General features: G+C 43.5%; 1 protein-coding gene across 1 annotated transcript; it reads right to left on the reverse strand.

The window, feature by feature from the left end:
* Positions 1-7,999: 7,999 nt before the first annotated feature.
* Positions 8,000-8,467, reverse strand: LOC122751667 (60S ribosomal protein L23a-like). The gene has a single exon (XM_043998799.1). The coding sequence runs from the start codon at positions 8,465-8,467 to the stop codon at positions 8,000-8,002; it is 468 nt and encodes a 155-aa protein (XP_043854734.1).
* Between the last annotated feature and the right edge of the window lie 10,236 nt (positions 8,468-18,703).

The following is an 18,703-nucleotide window of genomic DNA, read 5'->3' on the forward strand; positions in this document are numbered from 1 at the left end:
AGTTTACAAACCTTTCTTTTCTTTAGGATTTCATCAGTCATAATTCTTCACTGCATAGTATTTATTCTTAGTGTGGGCAATTACTATAGGAAGGCAGTCCTTTTATTGATTAACAATTGATCTCTAATTGATTCTCTAACCTGCTCTCAACAGAGCTATTCCCAACTTGTTTCTTTCTCCATCCTCCCACATCCATCCTCCACCACCATGGGATGATGCCATGACCTCCACACCTCCATGTAAGCCAAGAGCTCAGTTCACCCATCTCCTCACTCCTCACCTGGCTCCTCTACCTTGGAATGTCTCTGTCAGACTTCTCCATTGTTCCCCAAGAAGCTGATGACCACAATGAGCTCTTCATGCTGTAACATCTCATCAGCCTCAGTATTTACCTCATCTCTACCCTCTCACTCTCTCATTAGAACACTATTTGGGGACTTTGGAATTCTCCACCATGAGCCAAGGTCTGGTGTTCTCCCCCCACCCCTTTCTGTATTTCCTTTTTTTGTGTGTTTTATTTTCCTCCTTAATTTTCCTTGTCCTTGAGGGCAGGAACCATCTTTCTTCTTTTGCATGTGAATCCCTAGGCCTTAGCACAGTGCCTGACACATGAAAGATGCTTAATAAATGCTTACTGACCACTGTCTACCCAAACAATCTCATCTGAGTATCTAATTTGACTTTAAAAGCCCACCATACCCTAACATCACCTCCCTTTCAGTCTTCTTACATCTTACTTCCTGCTACCTACTCTGATCCTATGACACTGGCCTCCTTCTTATGCCAGGAAGAAGATACTCCATCTCTAGGCTCCAGGCATTTTATCTGGCTCTTTTTTTTTTTGCAGGGTAATAAGGGTTAAGTGACTTGCCTAGGGTCACACAGCTGGTTAAGTGTCAAGTGTCTGAGGTTGGATTTGAACTCAGGTCCTTCTGAATCCAAGGCCAGTGCTTTATCCACTGTGCCACCTAGTTGCCCCCTCTGTCTCTTTAAAATGGCTGGAATTCTCTGTCTCCTGGATTCTTTCAAGTCTCAACTAAAATCCCACCTTCTACAGGAAGCCTTTCCCAGCTCTTCCTCATTCTAGGCACTTCCTTCTTTTAATTATACCCTATGACCCATCAATAGTTTGTACGTATTTTTTTTTTTTTTGCTTTTTTGCAGGGCAATGAGAGTTAAGTGACTTGCCCAGCATCACACAGCTAGTAAGTGTCAAGTGTCTGAAGCCAGATTTGAACTCAGGTCCTCCTGAATCCAGGGCTGGTGCTTTATCCACTGTGCCACCTAGCTGTCCCCTTGTTTGTACATAGTTATGTGCTTGCTATCACTTCTATGAGATTAAAAGGTCCTTGAGGGCAGACACTGATGTTTACCTCTTTTTGAATGGCCACCACTGGCCATGTGCCTGGCCATGAAGCCTCCTAAAACCTCAGCATCCCTTAAACTATCATTCTATTTCATCTCCTTTTCTGAGCCAAATACTTGAAAAATCTGTCTGAACTCTCTACTTTCTGCTCTCCCTCACTCCTTAATTCCTTACAAATTGACTTTGCTCCTCATTCTTCTAAAAGTCCTTTTTCCAAAGATATCATTAAACTCTTGATAGCCAAAGCTGATGGCAATTTTTCAGTCCTCATCCTCCATCCTTATTTCCTGCCATCCTTGTGCCCTGTGATCAAAATGTGCTGCATTCAGGGGCAGCTAGGTGGCACAGTGGATAAAGCACAGGCCCTGGATTCAGGAGTACCTGAGTTCAAATCTGGCCTCAGACACTTGACACTTGCTATCTGTGTGACCCTGGGCAAGTCACTTAACCCTCATTACCCAGCCAAAAAAAACCAACCAAACAAAAAAATGGGCTGCATTCTGCACCTCTCTCCTTCCCATTTGGATCCAGGTTTGGAAGGGTGGAGAGGGAAATAGTGGGACTTCCCAATGGATGTTTTTCAATTAACTCTAGGCAAGCCCCTAGAGTTAGAGGAAGCTTTGTGCAAGTGGGAAGATGAGAGGTTTATAACATGTGTTGTAACACATGCTCTGGGACCCAGGTGTCCTGACTTCCTGGTCTCAACTCCCCCATAGGATCCATCTGTCTTCCAGTGAAAGAATGTCCCTTAGGGAAGAAAAACAAGAGAGGGAAAGGCTCAATGTCAGGATTGGGGTATATCAGGTCAAGAATGAAAATGGGCCAAGGTGGATTTCAGGTTGGAGAAGAATTAAGTTGGCGAGCACAAGTCTGGGCTCCAGGCTCCATGGAGGAAAGGGAGGCCTTAAGGGTAGGGGAATGGCTGGAAGAATCAGGAGGGATGCAGGGTGGGCAGATCGTACAGAAAGGCTCACCATGAGCCACACTGTATCACAGCCAGGGTCAGATATACCTATGTGGGAAAACCAAGTCAAGAGCCTCCTACCTTCCCCTTGGTAAGGTCATTTCCTCAACTTTTGGCCGGATTTGAACTCAGGTCCTCCTGAATCCAGGGTTGGTGCTTTATTCACTGTGCCACCTAGCTGTCCCCAAGCATTTCCCTTGAATGACAGCCTAGTGGCATTAGGAGAGGTCACATACTTGTATGTGAAATCAAAACTTTAAAAAGCAGCAGACTAAAATCTCAATTAGAGCTTAGGGGCAGGTTATTTTTATTTTCCTCATTTCTTAATATTGTCTATTGCTTTTTCATGTAAGAATAATTACATTCTGGACCTTTATTCATATTCAGTAAACACCGGTTCATACATACAGTGAATAGTTGGTTCAAAGATGTAGCTGTGAAAAAGGATTGTAAAGTGTTGTCTCCTCAGGCCACAGAACCTGTGGAAAGTCCCTTCCCCTGTGGTTTAGCAATAGGAAGGGTCAGGAAAGTCCCTACTCATCTTCAGACAGTCAGCACAGGGTAGGAAAGTCCCCAAATCCCCACTCAGCCTTCAGCCAATTAACTTGACCTGCTGTAGACCCCTTGCTTAATAGGATAATGGCATATTAACTCACACACCCCTGGGTGGAGATTTAACATTATAATGAGACATGAAGTGGGAGTATTGTATGTGGAGGGTGGGTTCATAAAGTAGGATGGACTCAAAGATTGTGACTCTCTAGTACTCCACCAATGAGGAATGAGGGGAGGGAACTTGTAATAGGGACTATGGGATAAAAGAGCCTGCTGTGACAGGCATTGTGTGGCACTTCTCTGAGGTGTCCACCTGCTCTGCAGACTGCTAATAAAGCTTGTTTTGCTCATGACTTCTGGTGGTAATCCTGGGGATCATTGTGTGTTTCTCACATAGCTTCTCTACTTACTAATTATTAACAGCTACAATTTCATGATTTTCCAAATGATCATAAATGAAACTCATTCTTTCTTTGAAGTTGGCTTGTAAATGTTTCCACTTTGGCTGGGAGAAGACCTAATTCCTCTATCTGCACCACTGCAGGGCTTCACAACACACTGTCTGAAGGCCTGGTAAGATCTTATGACCTAGCCTTAGTAGAAACTCCAAAGGAACCTCACAGACAGGGATCTCTTAAGAAGATTTTGTACTCTTTTCTCCCAAAAGTTTGTTGTTGTTATTGTTATTATTATTATTTTCTGATTAAAAACAAAATATAACCCATTAAACATTTACACAGTTTGCAAACCTTTTTGTCAAACCTTTTAAAAGTTCAATTCATAACAACATCCAGATAGCATTCTTTTTTTTTTTGGTGGGGCAGTGGGGGTTAAGTGACTTGCCCAAGGTCACACAGCTAGTAAGTGTCAAGTGTCTGAGGCCGGATTTGAACTCAGGAACTCCTGAATCCAGGGCCGGTGCTTTATCCACTGCGCCACCTAGCCGCCCCCAGATAGCATTCTTGATGAAATTGTTCTCAAATTTCATAATTTAGGATTTTAGAAATAAATACACAGGGGCAGCTAGATGGCACAGTGGATAGAGCACTGGCCCTGGAGTCAGGAGTACCTGAGTTCAAATCTGGCCTCAGACACTTAACACTTACTAGCTGTGTGATCCTGGGAAAGTCACTTAACCCCAATTGCCTCACCAAAAAGAAAGAAAGAAAGAAAGAAAGAAAGAAAGAAAGAAAGAAAGAAAGAAAGAAAGAAAGAAAGAAAGAAAGAAAGAAAGAAAGAAAGAAAGAAAGAAAGGAGGAAAGAAAGAAATACACAATGCTGTGTATTTAAAGCTTATTACCAATCATCTGATATTAATTCAGTCAAGTGTTTTTCATCTTTATACCAGTCATACCTTAATATAGTATGGAATAATCACACTCAAAAATAGTTCCTCCTGTGCTTCACACATGCCGGCTTTTTTCTTGCTTTATAAAGCTTAATTTAAAGAGTTTCAGAGCCATGCCTTCTGTAGCACTTTAAAATGTTTGTCATTTGAGTTTTTGGTTGTAATTTTCATTTCTGAAATGTATCAGCATATACAAGTACTGAATTCTTCCCTTCCCCGATCAATGTAAGATTACAAAAGAAATATCATAAGACCTTGAAGGGATAAATGGAACACATTAACTAACTAATTGATAGAGAAAATACTGGGTTTTTTGGTCTGGTTTAAATGGTTAGGGTTTTAAAGGCCTTTATAAAAAAAATTAGTGTATGAGATGATGGACTTGCGTCAGTTCTGTATGAAATGATTATGGATTTGAGTCAGATTAAACTTTGAGGATGGGGTCTGGGAAGATACCCAGCTCCGCAAGTATAGTCAGTTCCTTCTTTCACTGCTTCTTTCACAGTTTAGTGTATTGCTTGTCAGTTCTACCAATTAGCACAATTTAGCCCCTGCTTACTTGTCAGCTACATCTTAGTTGATGGCCTGTAATAAAAATCATGTCTCCAACTAGTCTGCCCCCCCCACACATGTCAAAACCCCAGTCCCTGTCATGGATTAATTGCAATAAGATAGGGGAATGATTTTTGCCTCCCCTTTTCTTTGACATTCCTCAGACTCATTACCCCACCCCCCTTCTTCCCTTTTCCCTTGGTTTGAACTTGTTCCCCCTCCCCCTTTTCCCCTTACACATATACATGTCTCTATACATTGATCACAAGCTAAGCACGCACTCTGGGTGAGACAGGATAGGGATGCACCCTAGTGCATGTGGGGACTTCCCTCCCCTCAAAATTCCTATAAAACCCCAAAGCATGTCTATTATTGCAGCTCAATTTCAATCATTGAGTCATCTGTTCTCATGAGAATGTAATAAATCTGTCTCTGCTTGACTTGGTGGTCTCCTCGAGTTATTCAGGTAAACTGAGGCAGTTTGTCCCAAACAATTACTAAGTAGCTTTTCCTGACCAGGTTACATTTTTATATTACCTCTTTTCTGGTGGTAAATTCACATTTCTTTTTTTTTTTTTTTTTGCGGGGCAATGGGGGTTAAGTGACTTGCTCAGGGTCACACAGCTAGTAAGTGTCAAGTGTCTGAAGCCGCATTTGAACTCAGGTCCTCCTGAATCCAGGGCCGGTGCTTTATCCACTGAGCCACCTAGCTGCCCCCACATTTCATTTTTTGATACTGATAATTTGGTTTTCTTCCTTTTTAAAAATTTAAACTAACCAATAGTTTATCTATTTTGTTGTTTCCCCCCATTAAACCAGCTCCTAGTTTTAATTACTAGTTCAATAGTTTTCCTATTTTCTTATTTTCAATGTTATTAATTTCTCCTTTAATTTTTAGGATTTTCAATTTGGTGTTTAATTGGAGGTTTTTCATTTGTTCTCCCTCTAGTTTTTTTTTTTTTTTTTAGTTGCATGCCCAATTCATTGATGTAGTCTTTGTTGTTGTTGTTGTTGTTGTTTTGGTGAGGCAATGATGGTTAAGTGACTTGCCCAGGGTCACACAGCTAGTAAGTGTCATGTGTCTGATACCGAATTTGAACTCAAGTACTCCTGAATCCAGGGCCAGTGCTTTATCCACTGTGACACCTAGCTGCCCCCCATTGATGTAGTCTTTATTTTATTAATGTAAGAATTTAAAGATATAAAGTTTCCCCTAAGCACTGCTTTGGTTGTGTTCTCTAAATTTTGGTGTTGTCTCACATAATTCTCTTTAATGAAATTGACTTTTTCTATGATCTGATCTTTAACTCATTTTTTTTTACCGTTGAAAATATTTATTTCCTAGTTGTTATTTTTAACAACTCAATGATATTCCATAATGTTCATAGACAAAAACATATTTAGCCATTTCTCAATAGATAGACACATCCTTAGTCTCTATAACTAACTCATTCTTTAGGATTATATTATTTAGTTTCCCATTTTTAATCTATCTTTCCATGGCATTTTGAACATAATTTTTATTGTGTCATGATGCGGAAAGAATTCATTTAATATTTTTGCCTTTCTGCACTTGTGAGGTTTTAAGCTGTAGTAAATGGTCAGTTTTTGTGTAGGTGTCATGTAGAGCTGAGAAAAAGGTGTCTTCCTTTATATCCATATTCAATTTTTTCCAGAGGTCTATCACATCAAATTTTTCCAAAATTCAATTTCTCTCCTTAACTTTCCTTATTTATTTTGTCGTAAGATTTATCTAGTTCTGAGAAGGGAAAGTTGAGGTCCCCCACTAGTATAGTTTTACTATCTCCTCCTGTAAGTCATTTAATTCTTCTTTAGAAATTTGGATGCTACACTATTTGGTACATATATATGTAGTACTGCTATCAGTTCATTGTCTATAGAATCTTTTAGCAAAATGTATTTTCCTTCCTTATCTCTTTTTTTTTTTTGACAGGCAATGGGGGTTAAGTGACTTGCCCAGGGTCACACAGCTAGTGTCAAGTGTCTGAGGTCGGATTTGAACCCAGGTACTCCTGAATCCAGGTCTGGTGCTTTATTCACTGCGCCACCGAGCTGCCCCCTTATCTCTTTTAATTAAAACCCTTTTTGCTTTTTGTTTGTTTTAGATCATTATTATTATTTTTTTACTTCAGCTGAAGCATAATAGATTCTGCTGCAGCTTTACCTTTACTCTACATGTGTGTTTCTACTCCAAGTATGTTTCTTATAAATAATGTATTGTAGGATTCTACTTTTTCATGCACTATGCCAGCTGCTTCCATTTTATGGATGAGTTCATCACATTCACATTTACAGTTATGATTACTATTTCCCTTCATCCTATTTTCCCATTTATCCCCTTTTCTCTCTCTCTCCTTTTACTCTTCCCTCCTACCAGTGTTTTGCTTCTGAACACTGCCTCCCCCAATCTGACACTATCTTCCACCTATCCAATTCTAATTGTTAATGATTTTTTTTTCTTCAGTAAGCTTTTGGACCTCTATTTCCTTTTGGCTAGTTCTGGTTTTTAAACTGTTATTTTCTTCAGTGAATTTTCGTATATCTTTTTTTCCCCATTTTGTGTGCTACCCTTACCAAGCTATTGACTCTTTTTTCATGATTCTTGCATCATTCATTTCTTTTTTTTCATTTATTTCTTTACCTAATTTTTCTTCTACCTCTCATATTTGAGTTTAAAAATACTTTTTGAACTCCTACAGGAGTTCTTTTTGGGCCTGAGACCAATTCACATTTTTACTTGAGTCTTCTCATGTAGGCATTTTGACATTGCTGCCCTCTTCTGAGTTTGTGTTTTGATCTTTCCTTTTACTGTAGTAACTTTCTGGAGTCTGGTTCTTTTTTGTTCATTTTCCCAGCCTATCCTATGACTTTTTTTGGGGGGGGTAGGCAATTGGGGTTAAGTGACTTGCCCAGGGTCACACAGCTAGTTAAGTGTCAAGTGTCTGAGGCCAGACTTGAACTCAGGTCCTCCTGACTCCAGGGCCAGTGCTCTATCCACTGCACCACCTAGCTGCCCCTATTCTATGACTTTTTTTTTTCTTTATTGTATAGTCAGAGTAGGTGCTCTTTATTAAATAGTAGTAGTATGCGGGACAATTCAGGTAAAGTGAGTTGCTGATGAACGAATGGTCATGTGGCTATTAAGTGTCAAGTGTCTGGGGAAATATTTGAACTGAGTCCTCCTGGATACCATTTAGATGATTCCACTTTTGTTGGCAACATCCAAAGCATCATAGTCTGGAGCCAGTTGGACATAGGCCTTCTCTCTGTCCGGCCTGATCAGTGTGTTGATCTTGGCCACATCAGTGTCACAAAGCTTCTTTACAGCATGCTTAATCTGAGGCTTGTTGGCCTTGACATCCACAATGAAGACAAGGGTGTTGTTGTCCTCTATCTTCTTTATAGCAGACTCAGTGGTCAAGGGAAACTTAATGATGGTATAGTGGTCAAGCTTGTTTCTCCTTGGGGCACTTTTCCAAGGGTACTTGGGATGCCTTCGAAGCCTTAGAGTCTTGGGTTGCCAGAAGGTGGGGGATGTCCGGATCTTCTTCTTTTTGTGGCTGTGCATACCCTTCAATACTGCCTTCTTGCCCTTCAAAACCTTGGAGTTGGCTTCCATCTTGGGGGGGATAACCGCTTCCTTCTTCGCCTTTGGTGCCATCTTAAGGAAAAGGTATTCTATGACTTTTAAAGTTGAGCTGTGCTCCTGGGGTTAAGGGAGGACTGTCTTAATTGTCTTCTGCCAGGGGCTAGAGGCTTGTCCACTGGCCTGCTGTTTTAGGACCACAGGGCCTGACCACTTGCCTGCTCTACTAGGGCCATAGGGTCTAGCCATTGCCCTTCTGCTCTGGGGACTCAGGGCCTCATAGGTGGCCTGCTGTGTTGCTGATCTGCTGTGCCAGGGCTAAGGGGTGTCAGTTGCTGATCTGTGCTGGGGCTCAGGGTCTCCCATTGGCTTGCTTGGGCTTCACCCCGCTGCTGACTTTCCTGGTCAATGCCTACACCGGACTGTGTTCCTCTTTTACTCAAGTGAGAGACCTTTCCTACTGATCTTCTAAGTAATGTTGTGATGTAAAATTGTTTCACCCCATCTTTTTGTTAGTTCTGCCACTCTAGAATTTGTTTTAAGGTGTTATTTTATAGTTGTTTGAAAGTACTGAAAAAGACATTTAGTACATCTATGTAGTAAAAACAAATCTAACATGAAATGGGGTCAGATCTGTTCTCTCAAAAGCACACTTAGATCAACTATTACCTACCTCAGTGATAAATGTATCAGTGGCCAAAAGATGTGAGTATGCTTTCCAGAGTTAAAGGAGGACAGAGATTGAGGGGAGCATGGCACACAGATGTCCAGACAGCAGCATCTGGGAAGTCTGGGTTGGGCTATTCATGAAGAACTTTCTGCAATCAGAAGAGCAGGGCCTCTGGGCAAGCTGGAAAGCTGAGTGTGAGGCAGGACATAGAGCATGAATTTGGCATCAGAGACTACTTCTTGATTTTAAAAGGCTGATCAATTAGAACACAAGAAAGCCATCTAATGCCTATGACCCACTAGCTCAGACCTACCTTGGCCCTGCAAGCTAAGCACTGTGCTTCTAGGAGATGGTGATCTCTTTCAGCTGAGGGGAAGCCAAGAGCAGAGATGAGTTAGTGGTATAGCTACCTAGAAAGATGTGTCACGTGGGAAGCATAAGAGGTTGAAGGGAACTCTGTGGACCCAGCCCTTTCTGGGAGGGTCCTCCCAGTGCCAAGTGGTCCTCTTTGATTGGGCTCTGAGGTCCTAGGATCACCTCTATTCTCTAATCAATCTTGGGCCAGTACATCAGACCCCTGCATTTCTCTTCGCCCTGTCCCTGCCCTCTATCAGCTCCAATGTCATGGTCATGAGAATGAGCCCTCTTCTGCCCTCGCCTTCCATTCTACCCACTCCCATCCCAGGGCTCAAATTCTACCTGGGCTACTACTCACCAGGCTGGTCAGCCCTGAGAAGTCTGATTCCCTCATCCCTTCATTACCTACCTCACTCTCCTTTATTTGCTCCAAGTACCAGACCTTCCTTCTTTAAATAGAAAGACTACTCAGGGGGCAGCTAGGTGGCACAGTGGATAAAGCACAAGCCCTGGATTCAGGAGGACCTGAGTTCAAATCCGGTCTCAGACACTTGATGCTTACTACCTGTGTGACCCTGGGCAAGTCACTTAACCCCCATTGCCCTGCCAAAAAAAAAGAAAGAAAGAAGGAAAGAAAGAAGGAAAGAAAGAAAGGAAGGAAGGAAGACAGACTACTCCCATGAAAACACTTTTGCCATAGACTGAAACAAAGTACTGGGTCCTATAATTTGAGGACCGAGCAGTAAATGGCCCTTGGGAAAATTGAGATCTGATGAGACTGAGTTTCTCCTAAACTTATAATGTGGTCTTAGGTGTTCTCCTCTCAGGGTAAATGTGATATTTGATCTCCTATTGGCAGATCATACCTTAATGCCAAATATACTTAAAATTCCCATTGTGGCAATATGTTCAGAAATTGTAAGAATTAGAATTAAAAGTATAATTAACAGGGCAGCTAGGTGGTGCAGTGGATAGAGCACTGGCCCTGGAGTCAGGAGTACCTGAGTTCAAATCTGACCTCAGACACTTAACACTTACTAGCTGTGTGACCCTGGACAGGTCACTTAACCCCAATTGCCTCACCAAAAAAAAAGTATAATTAGATCAAAATTGGTCTATACTAGTCTCTAAATGTGATTCGTTTAGAGTGCAATGTGATCAGAGTGGCAATTTGATAGATGGATGGAGTGATTTTCTATGCAAGATAATTTGTCAATACATTCAAATGAATCAAGGTCATTTGATTGGCAATAAGTTTTTGTTTCAAATTTGTTTTGTCAAAACAAGATTTTTAAAAAATCTATAATATTTCTTAATGTTATTCTTCTGATGCTTCTGATTTTTCTTTTATTGTGATTTTTGTGAAATCATTGTTAATTTGAAAAATGATTCCTAAAAGGTAATTCAATTGTATTCTTAGGAAATCAAGTCCTCTTTTGAGTTGGGTGCTATGAAATGATGAATTAAGCTGGTAGAGAACATGGTTACAATGTTTCAAAATTGCTGAGTATTGGGGCAGCTAGGTGGCGCAGTGGATAAAGCACCAGCCCTGGATTCAGGAGTACCTGAGTTCAAATCCAGCCTCAGACACTTGACACTTACTAGCTGTGTGACCCTGGGGAAGTCACTTAACCCCCATTGCCCCGCAAAAAAAAAAAAAAAAAGAGTAACTTACTATTTGGCAAAAGTACAAAAGACCTCATAAATTCTTTTTATCTGAGAAGTTATTTAGGGACTAACTAATCATCTTGGGATCTTCTTTTTGAACAAATTCATAAAATCTTCTCAACCCTGCTGAAAGAAGGTTGCCAAATTCTGAAGTTGTGAAGTGCTTTACTGAGTAATTAAGACCTCTAACAACCAAAGTAGTATTGGTAGAGGAGGGCTTACAAATTTGTTTATGATATACATGTCTTGGTCAGAATTTCTCTGGACATTATTATGGAAAATTATAAAATTGTACGTGGAGTAATATGCCTGGCTTTCATACCTTTGAGACAACTCATCCTCAGCAGATCGGAGCCTCGATTCAAAATGGAATCCCTTCCTTGAACACAGTTGATATTGTCAGATCTTATAATGCATACAGTAAGAGAATGGTTCCAATCCCCATGATCTGGGGACTTAATCAAGTTAATTCAGCCAGCATTTTTGAGAATAATGATTATTTTCTCTTCATATTAATAACCAATTTTATATGTAGGACCCAAAGATACTCTTTTTGCTTTCTCAAAGTCCCATCTCTCAAGGACATTTCTGGCCTTCACCCCATTCAGACCATCTTATCTAGGTGGAATTCCCTTTAAATGTTAAATGCATTGGGTTTTTTGTGTGTGACAAAAACAAACCATATTCTTTTTGTGTTCATCACCACTTTATCACTATTCAGAAATGTCTCTTCTTCTTGGTTCCTCTAATGTATCTGAGGTGACCTTTCACATCTAAGTCGTGAACTCATTAGGAGCTAATCTTGGCCTACAATGTCAGAGTCTATATCTATTTCCTGTCAGATTACTTTCCCGTGTTTCCAGCACTTTGTAGTGGTTGATAAGTCCTAGCTCCATAGGGGAGGTCTTTGGATTCAGTGAACACATTACTATTCTTTTGTATATTCCACACCCGATCAATTCCATTTCTCAAGATCTTTATTTGTAAGGAGGACAAAAGAGTCTGGATGACTACTGCTAGTCCAGCTTCAGATTTGGTGTTGCTGGGCCTCCTTCCTAGAACATTGTGTCATGGGGCGCAGAGCACCCCAGAAGTTCTCTGGGGCACACCAAGGAATCTTCTCCTCGAGAAACTAAACCAGAGGACAGATAATGCCTAGAGAGATAAGCTGAACCAAATTGGACTGAGCTAGTTTGGGATTCCTACCCTTCATTCTGGTCTCCCTTACCCTAGGGAGATAAGTTTGGGTGTGGCTTCGGCCTTTGCATTCTGAAGAGGGATCTGTAGCCACCCCTCGCCCAATTCCTTTAGTCACCACCAGAGGGGGATGGTCCTCTCTCACTAAAGGAACTTTTCACTGGCAGATGGGCCACCCCCATCAGTCCCCTATAAAAGTACCTTCCAGTCTCCTGTTCGGGGAGATTTGGTACCTCTGAGTCATGTGCTTTATGCCAAATCTCCCCATGAAAAGTCCAAGGATTTCTTTCGTGGTTTCCCTCCCCCCACCCTTCCCTTCCCTTGCTCCTAAATAAACTATCACCTTATTCTAACTAAGTTTTGTGTGCAAGAGGGTGTAATTCTTTAAAGAGGAATTCCCAAGAACCCCAACCCCAACCCGTACCCCATTTTCCCCCCATATCAATTGGAAGAGGATGTGGACAGAGACAGATGAATGGACTTTTGAGGAGAACACATTTTTAGAACTGGAAGAGACTATAGAAGCTGGGGCCCATCTCATTCTAGAGATGAGCAAAGCAAAGCACGGGGAGGTTGTCCCTTGTTCAGAGTTACAGAATAACTGAGTTAGGATTTGAACCTCAAACTTCCTGATTCCAAACCCAGAGTTCTACCCTTTACAAGTAATGCCTTCATCTACACTGTTTGGAATATCAATATGAATGAAAAGAAAGTGACTAAGGTGTCCTTATGTTTAAGGCTGCACTTATGACCCAAGGAATAATAAGCATTTAAAAATCTAGCATTTCCATAGTGATTTAAGAAATATTGTCCTATTTGATGCTCACATCAACCCCGGGAGGTAGAATTATCCTGATTCTAAAGATGGGGAAGCTCAGGAAGGAATAGGTTAAGTAATTGGCTCAGGGTAATACAGTTAGTAACTTTCAGAGACCACATGTAAACTCAGACATCAGAGAAAGAATGCAGACCCCACCCAAGCTGATCTGAGTACAATGGCTTTCACCTAGGTGTGGTTTGGTGCTGGCTAAATCATATCAGTAAAGTCCTTCGGTTATCCAGATCAGGGTTTAAATTTTCTCCACGGGTGACCCCCAGCATATAGGTACATAGGTATATAGAATTGGTAAACAAATAAAACATTTACTGCCACATTTTTCAGGACCCCCATGTTCAGTTTTGCCACCCCAAATGAGGTTTAAGAAGCTTTGATCTGGATAAGTAAATCTGTCTCCACCCAAGATTCTTTCTAAGCTTGGGTTGGGCTTGACCCAGATGAATCTCACTTTATAGAAGGGGACCTTGGAGTGGGAGTGTGTGTGGAAGAAAGGACTTAGAAAGAAGGGGAGAACACTGGGTCCCCCTCAAGATATCAGTTATAACTATTTCTCACAGTTTATAAGGTGGTGTAACACATGCCCTGGGACCCAGGTGTCCTGACTTCCTGGTCTCAGGTCCCCCATAGGATCCAGTTGTCTTCCAGTGAGAGAATGTCCCTTAGCGAAGAAAAACAAGCCAGAAGGAAAGGCCCACTCAGTGTCAGGGTTGGGATATGGAAGGTCAAGAACTGACCAAGGAAGGTGGTGAATGTTTTTATCTTGGAGGACAGTTAAGTTGGGGTGCCAAGGTCTGGGCTCTAAGCTTCAGGGAGGAAAGGGAGGCCTGAGGGGGAAGGGAGTCAGGCCAGGGGAATGGCTTGGAGAACCAGTGGGCAGATCCTTGTGAGGAAGATGATGGATGTAGCAGGGGGGAGCTGGAAGGACAGGAGGTCCTGCTGAGAAGGAGGAAGGTCTGAGTCCCTGAGGAGGGTGAGACTGGGAGGGAGAGAGGTGGTGGAGGCCTGGGGGAAGGGAGCTCTCAGAGATGACCAGCCTGGTGGGTGTGGCCCAGGTGGAAAAAAAGGTTGTAGGGTGGAGTCTGAAAGTCTGAGAGGAGGCTGCCGGGAAGAAGGGTCATTCCGGAAGGTGGAGGGCAGGGTGGGGTTGGGCAGGCCAGGCCTTGGCCCCACTGACCCTAGAAGCTGGGATTTCGCATCTTCTTCCTTTGGAGCTGAGATCTCCCTGCTTTCTGGAAGCTGCCTCTGCACCTCCAGGTCCCAGGTAGGTATGAAGGAGGGCCCCTCCCTGCAGCCTGCAGGTGGGCTACCCTTTTCTATGAGCCTCATCTTCCCTCTCTCCAGGTATGCCAAGAGCAGGCCTCCTTCTAAGGCCCAGCTCCCAGGACTGCTCCTTCCTGCTGCTTCATGTCCAGGCTCCCCATCATGTTCCAAAATCCCATGTTCCTAGGATGCCATGCCCACTTTTACCATCAGGTCACAGTTGCCTGACCTACATATCTCACCCCTAGTATCAGATGGAAGTAGAGCTCTGGGTCTGGGGTCATGGAGGGTCTGCCTGGTCTCCTTCCTTCTGGGGTCCCCAGTCCCTTCTGCCCCCTGGGTCTCTGAAGGAGGATGGGGGAGGGGTAGGAGGCCAAAGGGAAGGAATTAGAGAGGGGGGCAAGTCACCTTCTGGTTCAGACCAATTTCACCTCCAAGCCTGACCCTGCTGCTGTCTTCCTCCTGTGCAGGAGTCTCCCCTGAGGGCAGGGCCAGGGCCTTTGCAACTTCTGTGACACTGCCCTCTGTCATTCCACGTGGGCCAGTGTCCAGCCTAGAAAGAGAAGGCAAAGATAATGTCTTCCCCCACTCTGAGATCCTTTTCCCTCCCCAGCTAAGCTTGCAGAAATCCAAAACTTGACCTAGAACCAGAGAGAATGGCCCCTGAGACCCAGACACCCTCCTCCCAGGTGAGTGCAGCCCATCCACAGACCTGACCAGCATCACCCAAGGTGGAATCCAGCAGAGCCAAAGAAGCCTCATCCTGTTACACATACGTTGTCCTCTGCAGGGCTGTCAGCAGAGCAGACATTGTCCTCCTGGTTCTGCTCATTTCCTTCTGCCTCAGGACACACTGATCTTCCCTGGTGTCTCCGAATCGATTTGCCATTTCTCTCTCTCTTTTTTTTTTTTGGTGAGGCAATTGGGGTTAAGTGACTTGCCCAGGGTCATACAGCAAGTAAGTGTTAAGTGTCCGAGGCAGAATTTGAACTCAGGTCCTCCTGACTCCAGGGACGGTGCTCTATCCACTGCGCCACCTAGCTGCTCCCATTTGCTATTTCTTAGGTCAAATCAATAAGCATTTAGAAGGTGGCTCCTCTGTGCCAAAGCACTGTGCTAATTTACTTGGATTACAAAGGAAGATTATACATCCCCCCCCCCCAAAGCCCTGCCCTCAAGGAGATCACAGTCTAATGAAGAAAAAACTTGAGCATCTGTGTCCAAACAAGCCCTATCTATCTCCAGGATAGATGGGAGGCAGGCTTAGAGGGAACTGGCTCTATGTCACAATAAAAATCTGCAATCAAGAGCAACTAAGGCACAAAGTTCTGAGCATGATCTATTTATTAGCAATTGCCAGTAAATAGGGTCCAAGGCCCCTCAGTAGTTAGGGACCCCCCTGAAGGTCAGAATGGCTTTTTATACAACTGGTTACATTAGGTCCAGTGATGTAAATGAAATGAAGACTGTGATTGGTCTATAGAAGAGGTGAAGGGTGGGCTTAGGTTTTGCTTGACTCAGAGACGGGCTTTCCAGGACTCATGGCAATGAGAAAACCAGAGTTGGTCAGCAACCGCTGTAGAGTCTCATGGTGAGCAAATGTCTTCTAAGCAGGTTGACTCACAGTCCCCATGGTCAGGAAAACCTCGAGTCTTTGTGATCAGGTTCTACCTACACTAGAGTGGTCCAGTGCTAAGCAAAACATGTCATTACTCAGCTACTCATTTCCTTTTTTTCTCCTCCCTTCCAGGGTAAGACAGGTTCGAATGCAGAGAAAAAAGTTAAACTTTCATAAACTCTACTACTAAGACCTCTACCATTAGATCTCCATCTATTCCCTAAGCACTGAGCCCAGTGATTAGATAGAAGTCTCAATAAGTAATCCAAAGTAAAGCGGGGGGTCAGTTTTGAATTTCCCATCTAACACAAGCAGGGTGGCCTTTCTTTTTTTTTAAAGAAGGTGAGATCTTAACTGAGATTTGAAGAAAGCCTGAAGACCCAGGTGAAGAGGGAGGGGATTCCAAACATGAGACAGCCATGGGAAAGGGTCAGACCCAGGGGATGGGGGGCCTTGGTCAAAAATCACCCAGGAGGCCAGCGCCCCTGAGTCAGAGGGGAAGTGGAGGGGAGGCAGGAGTACAAAGGCTGGAAAGGGATTTGGGACTGGTTAAATGATGTTTACAAGACCCTTAGAAATATCTTGTCATTCGATTCTTTGGCCAGAATTCTCAGGGTCCTTACCAGGTGCAGCCGGGTTAAGGCAGCACAAGTTGCAGACAGGTAGATCATAATTTTTTTTTGTTCACTGGTCTGTGATTCAAATCATCAGTAGGTAATGGACATTTGGGTCCTTTAATTCTAGAGATCGTGTGTTTGTGTGTGTGTGTGTGTGTGTGTGTGTGTGTGTGTGTGTGTTTGTGTATTCTATCCTCCTGTGCTTCTTGAACTAGAGAAAGAGTTTTAGGTAACATCATGTTAGGGCCCTTAGGGAAGAAAAGGGATCAAAAGGTACAATAAAAATTTTTAAAAATATTTAATTTTTCCCCCATTACATGTTAAAACATTTTTTTTTTTTGGTGAGGCAATTGGGGTTAAGTGACTTGCCCAGGGCCACACAGCTAGAAAGTGTCAAGTGTCTGAGGCTAGATTTGAACTCAGGTCCTCCTGAATCCAGGGCCAGTGCTCTATCCACTGCACCAACTAGCTGTCCCTAAAACAATTTTTAAGACATTTGTTTTTTAAAGTTTTGAGTTTCAAATTCTAGCCCTACCTCCCTCCTTCCCTCAGACAGTAAGCAATCAAATCTAGGTTATAGGTGTCCATCATGTAAAACATTTCCATATTAGTCATTTTGTGGAAGAAGATTCAATTCAGAGAAAAACAATGAAAGAAAGTGAAAAATAACAGTGCTTCAGTCCGTATTCAAACAATATCATCTCTTTCTCAGGAGGCCAATAGTATGCTTCATCATTAGTCCTTTGGGATTCATTGTAGTCCTGAGAATAGCTAAGTCATTCACAATTCTTCATCATTTTATATTGTTGTTACTGTGTACAACATTCTCCTGGTTCTGTTTAGTTCACTTTGCATCAGTTCATACAAGTCTTTCCAGGCCTTTCTGAAGTCATCCTGCTCATCATTTCTTATAGCACAATAATATTCCATCACCACCATATACCACAGTTTGTTTACCCATTCCTCCATTGATGGGCATCCCTTTGATGTCCAGTTCTTAGCCACCACAGAAAGAGCTGCTGTAAATATTTCTGTACAAATAGGTCTTTTCCTCTTTAAAAAAATAAAAAGAAATTAGGTGCTTCCACTGCACCAGACCAGTGAAAATAGATTTTCTTTATCAATCATCTCATCAATGAGCCCTTGTTCAGCTGCGGCTCCTGGCCTTCTTTGGGGGGATCCAGGGAAGGGGCTTCTGTAATCTGGGGCTGGGGGAGGGACTGGCGGAGGTGTTCAGTGCCAAGTAGGGATCAGGCTTCAGGTGGAGTCGGTTCCACTGGGGAGAATCTTCCCAATAAACAAATAATGAGGTCCCGTCCTTGTTGTCTTTATTTTACAGTGGAGGAAACTGAGGCAAACAGGGGAAATGACTGGCCCAGGGTCTCACAGCTAGCAGGCATCTGAGGCCAGAGTTGAACTCGGCTCTTCCTGGTCCAAGGCCAGGATTCTGTCCCGTGTCTCCGGTTTCCTCCAGGGGCAGGTTCTCCCCTGGGGGAGGGGGGTCACCCCTGTTCCCCCCAAGAAGAGTCGTGGGAGTATTTCCCAAAAGGTCCAGCGGACTTTCACAGGAGGGATCCTGTGCCTTTAAGAGGTCAGCTGTTAGCCTCTGCCTCAGTTTCCCTGTCTGAGAGAAGGGGGTAGCAGGGGCACCATTAGATCAACAAGCACTTATTAGGCGCCTACTGTGTGCGGGTAGGTCCCACCTTCCAGGAGCTCACCCTCCAAAAGAGGGAGCAGAAGGGGCGGGGTCGGGATGTTCCACCACCCTCCCTTTCTCAGCCCCCTTCCTTATGGAGAGGAGACATCCAAGTCTCAGAGTGCTTGCCCCATGACGTCGCGCCCTTCTTGGCCCCTCCCCCGGCAGCCGCCCCCCCCCCCCAGGATCCCGGGGCATGCTGGGAATTCAGAAGTGCACAGGTGTGGCTTTCCTAAGCACCCAGCATTTAGTTGGGCTCCGTGTTCTTGGGCCGCCGCCTGGTGAGTGGGGGGAAGCAGGGAGAGGGAGGATTAGAGGCGTCAGTGCGCAGGCGCTCTGGCTCCCAGCTGAGTAGGGGAGCCCCTCCCACCTCCTCTAGCTTCGCTCCGC

This window comes from Dromiciops gliroides, chromosome 3 (genome assembly GCF_019393635.1).
Source record: "Dromiciops gliroides isolate mDroGli1 chromosome 3, mDroGli1.pri, whole genome shotgun sequence".
NCBI classification, from domain to species: domain Eukaryota; kingdom Metazoa; phylum Chordata; class Mammalia; order Microbiotheria; family Microbiotheriidae; genus Dromiciops; species Dromiciops gliroides.

Bases quoted from the DNA above. Each gene is read 5' to 3' on its own strand.
- LOC122751667 (XM_043998799.1), bottom strand. From the start codon at position 8,467: ATGGCACCAAAGGCGAAGAAGGAAGCGGTTATCCCCCCCAAGATGGAA.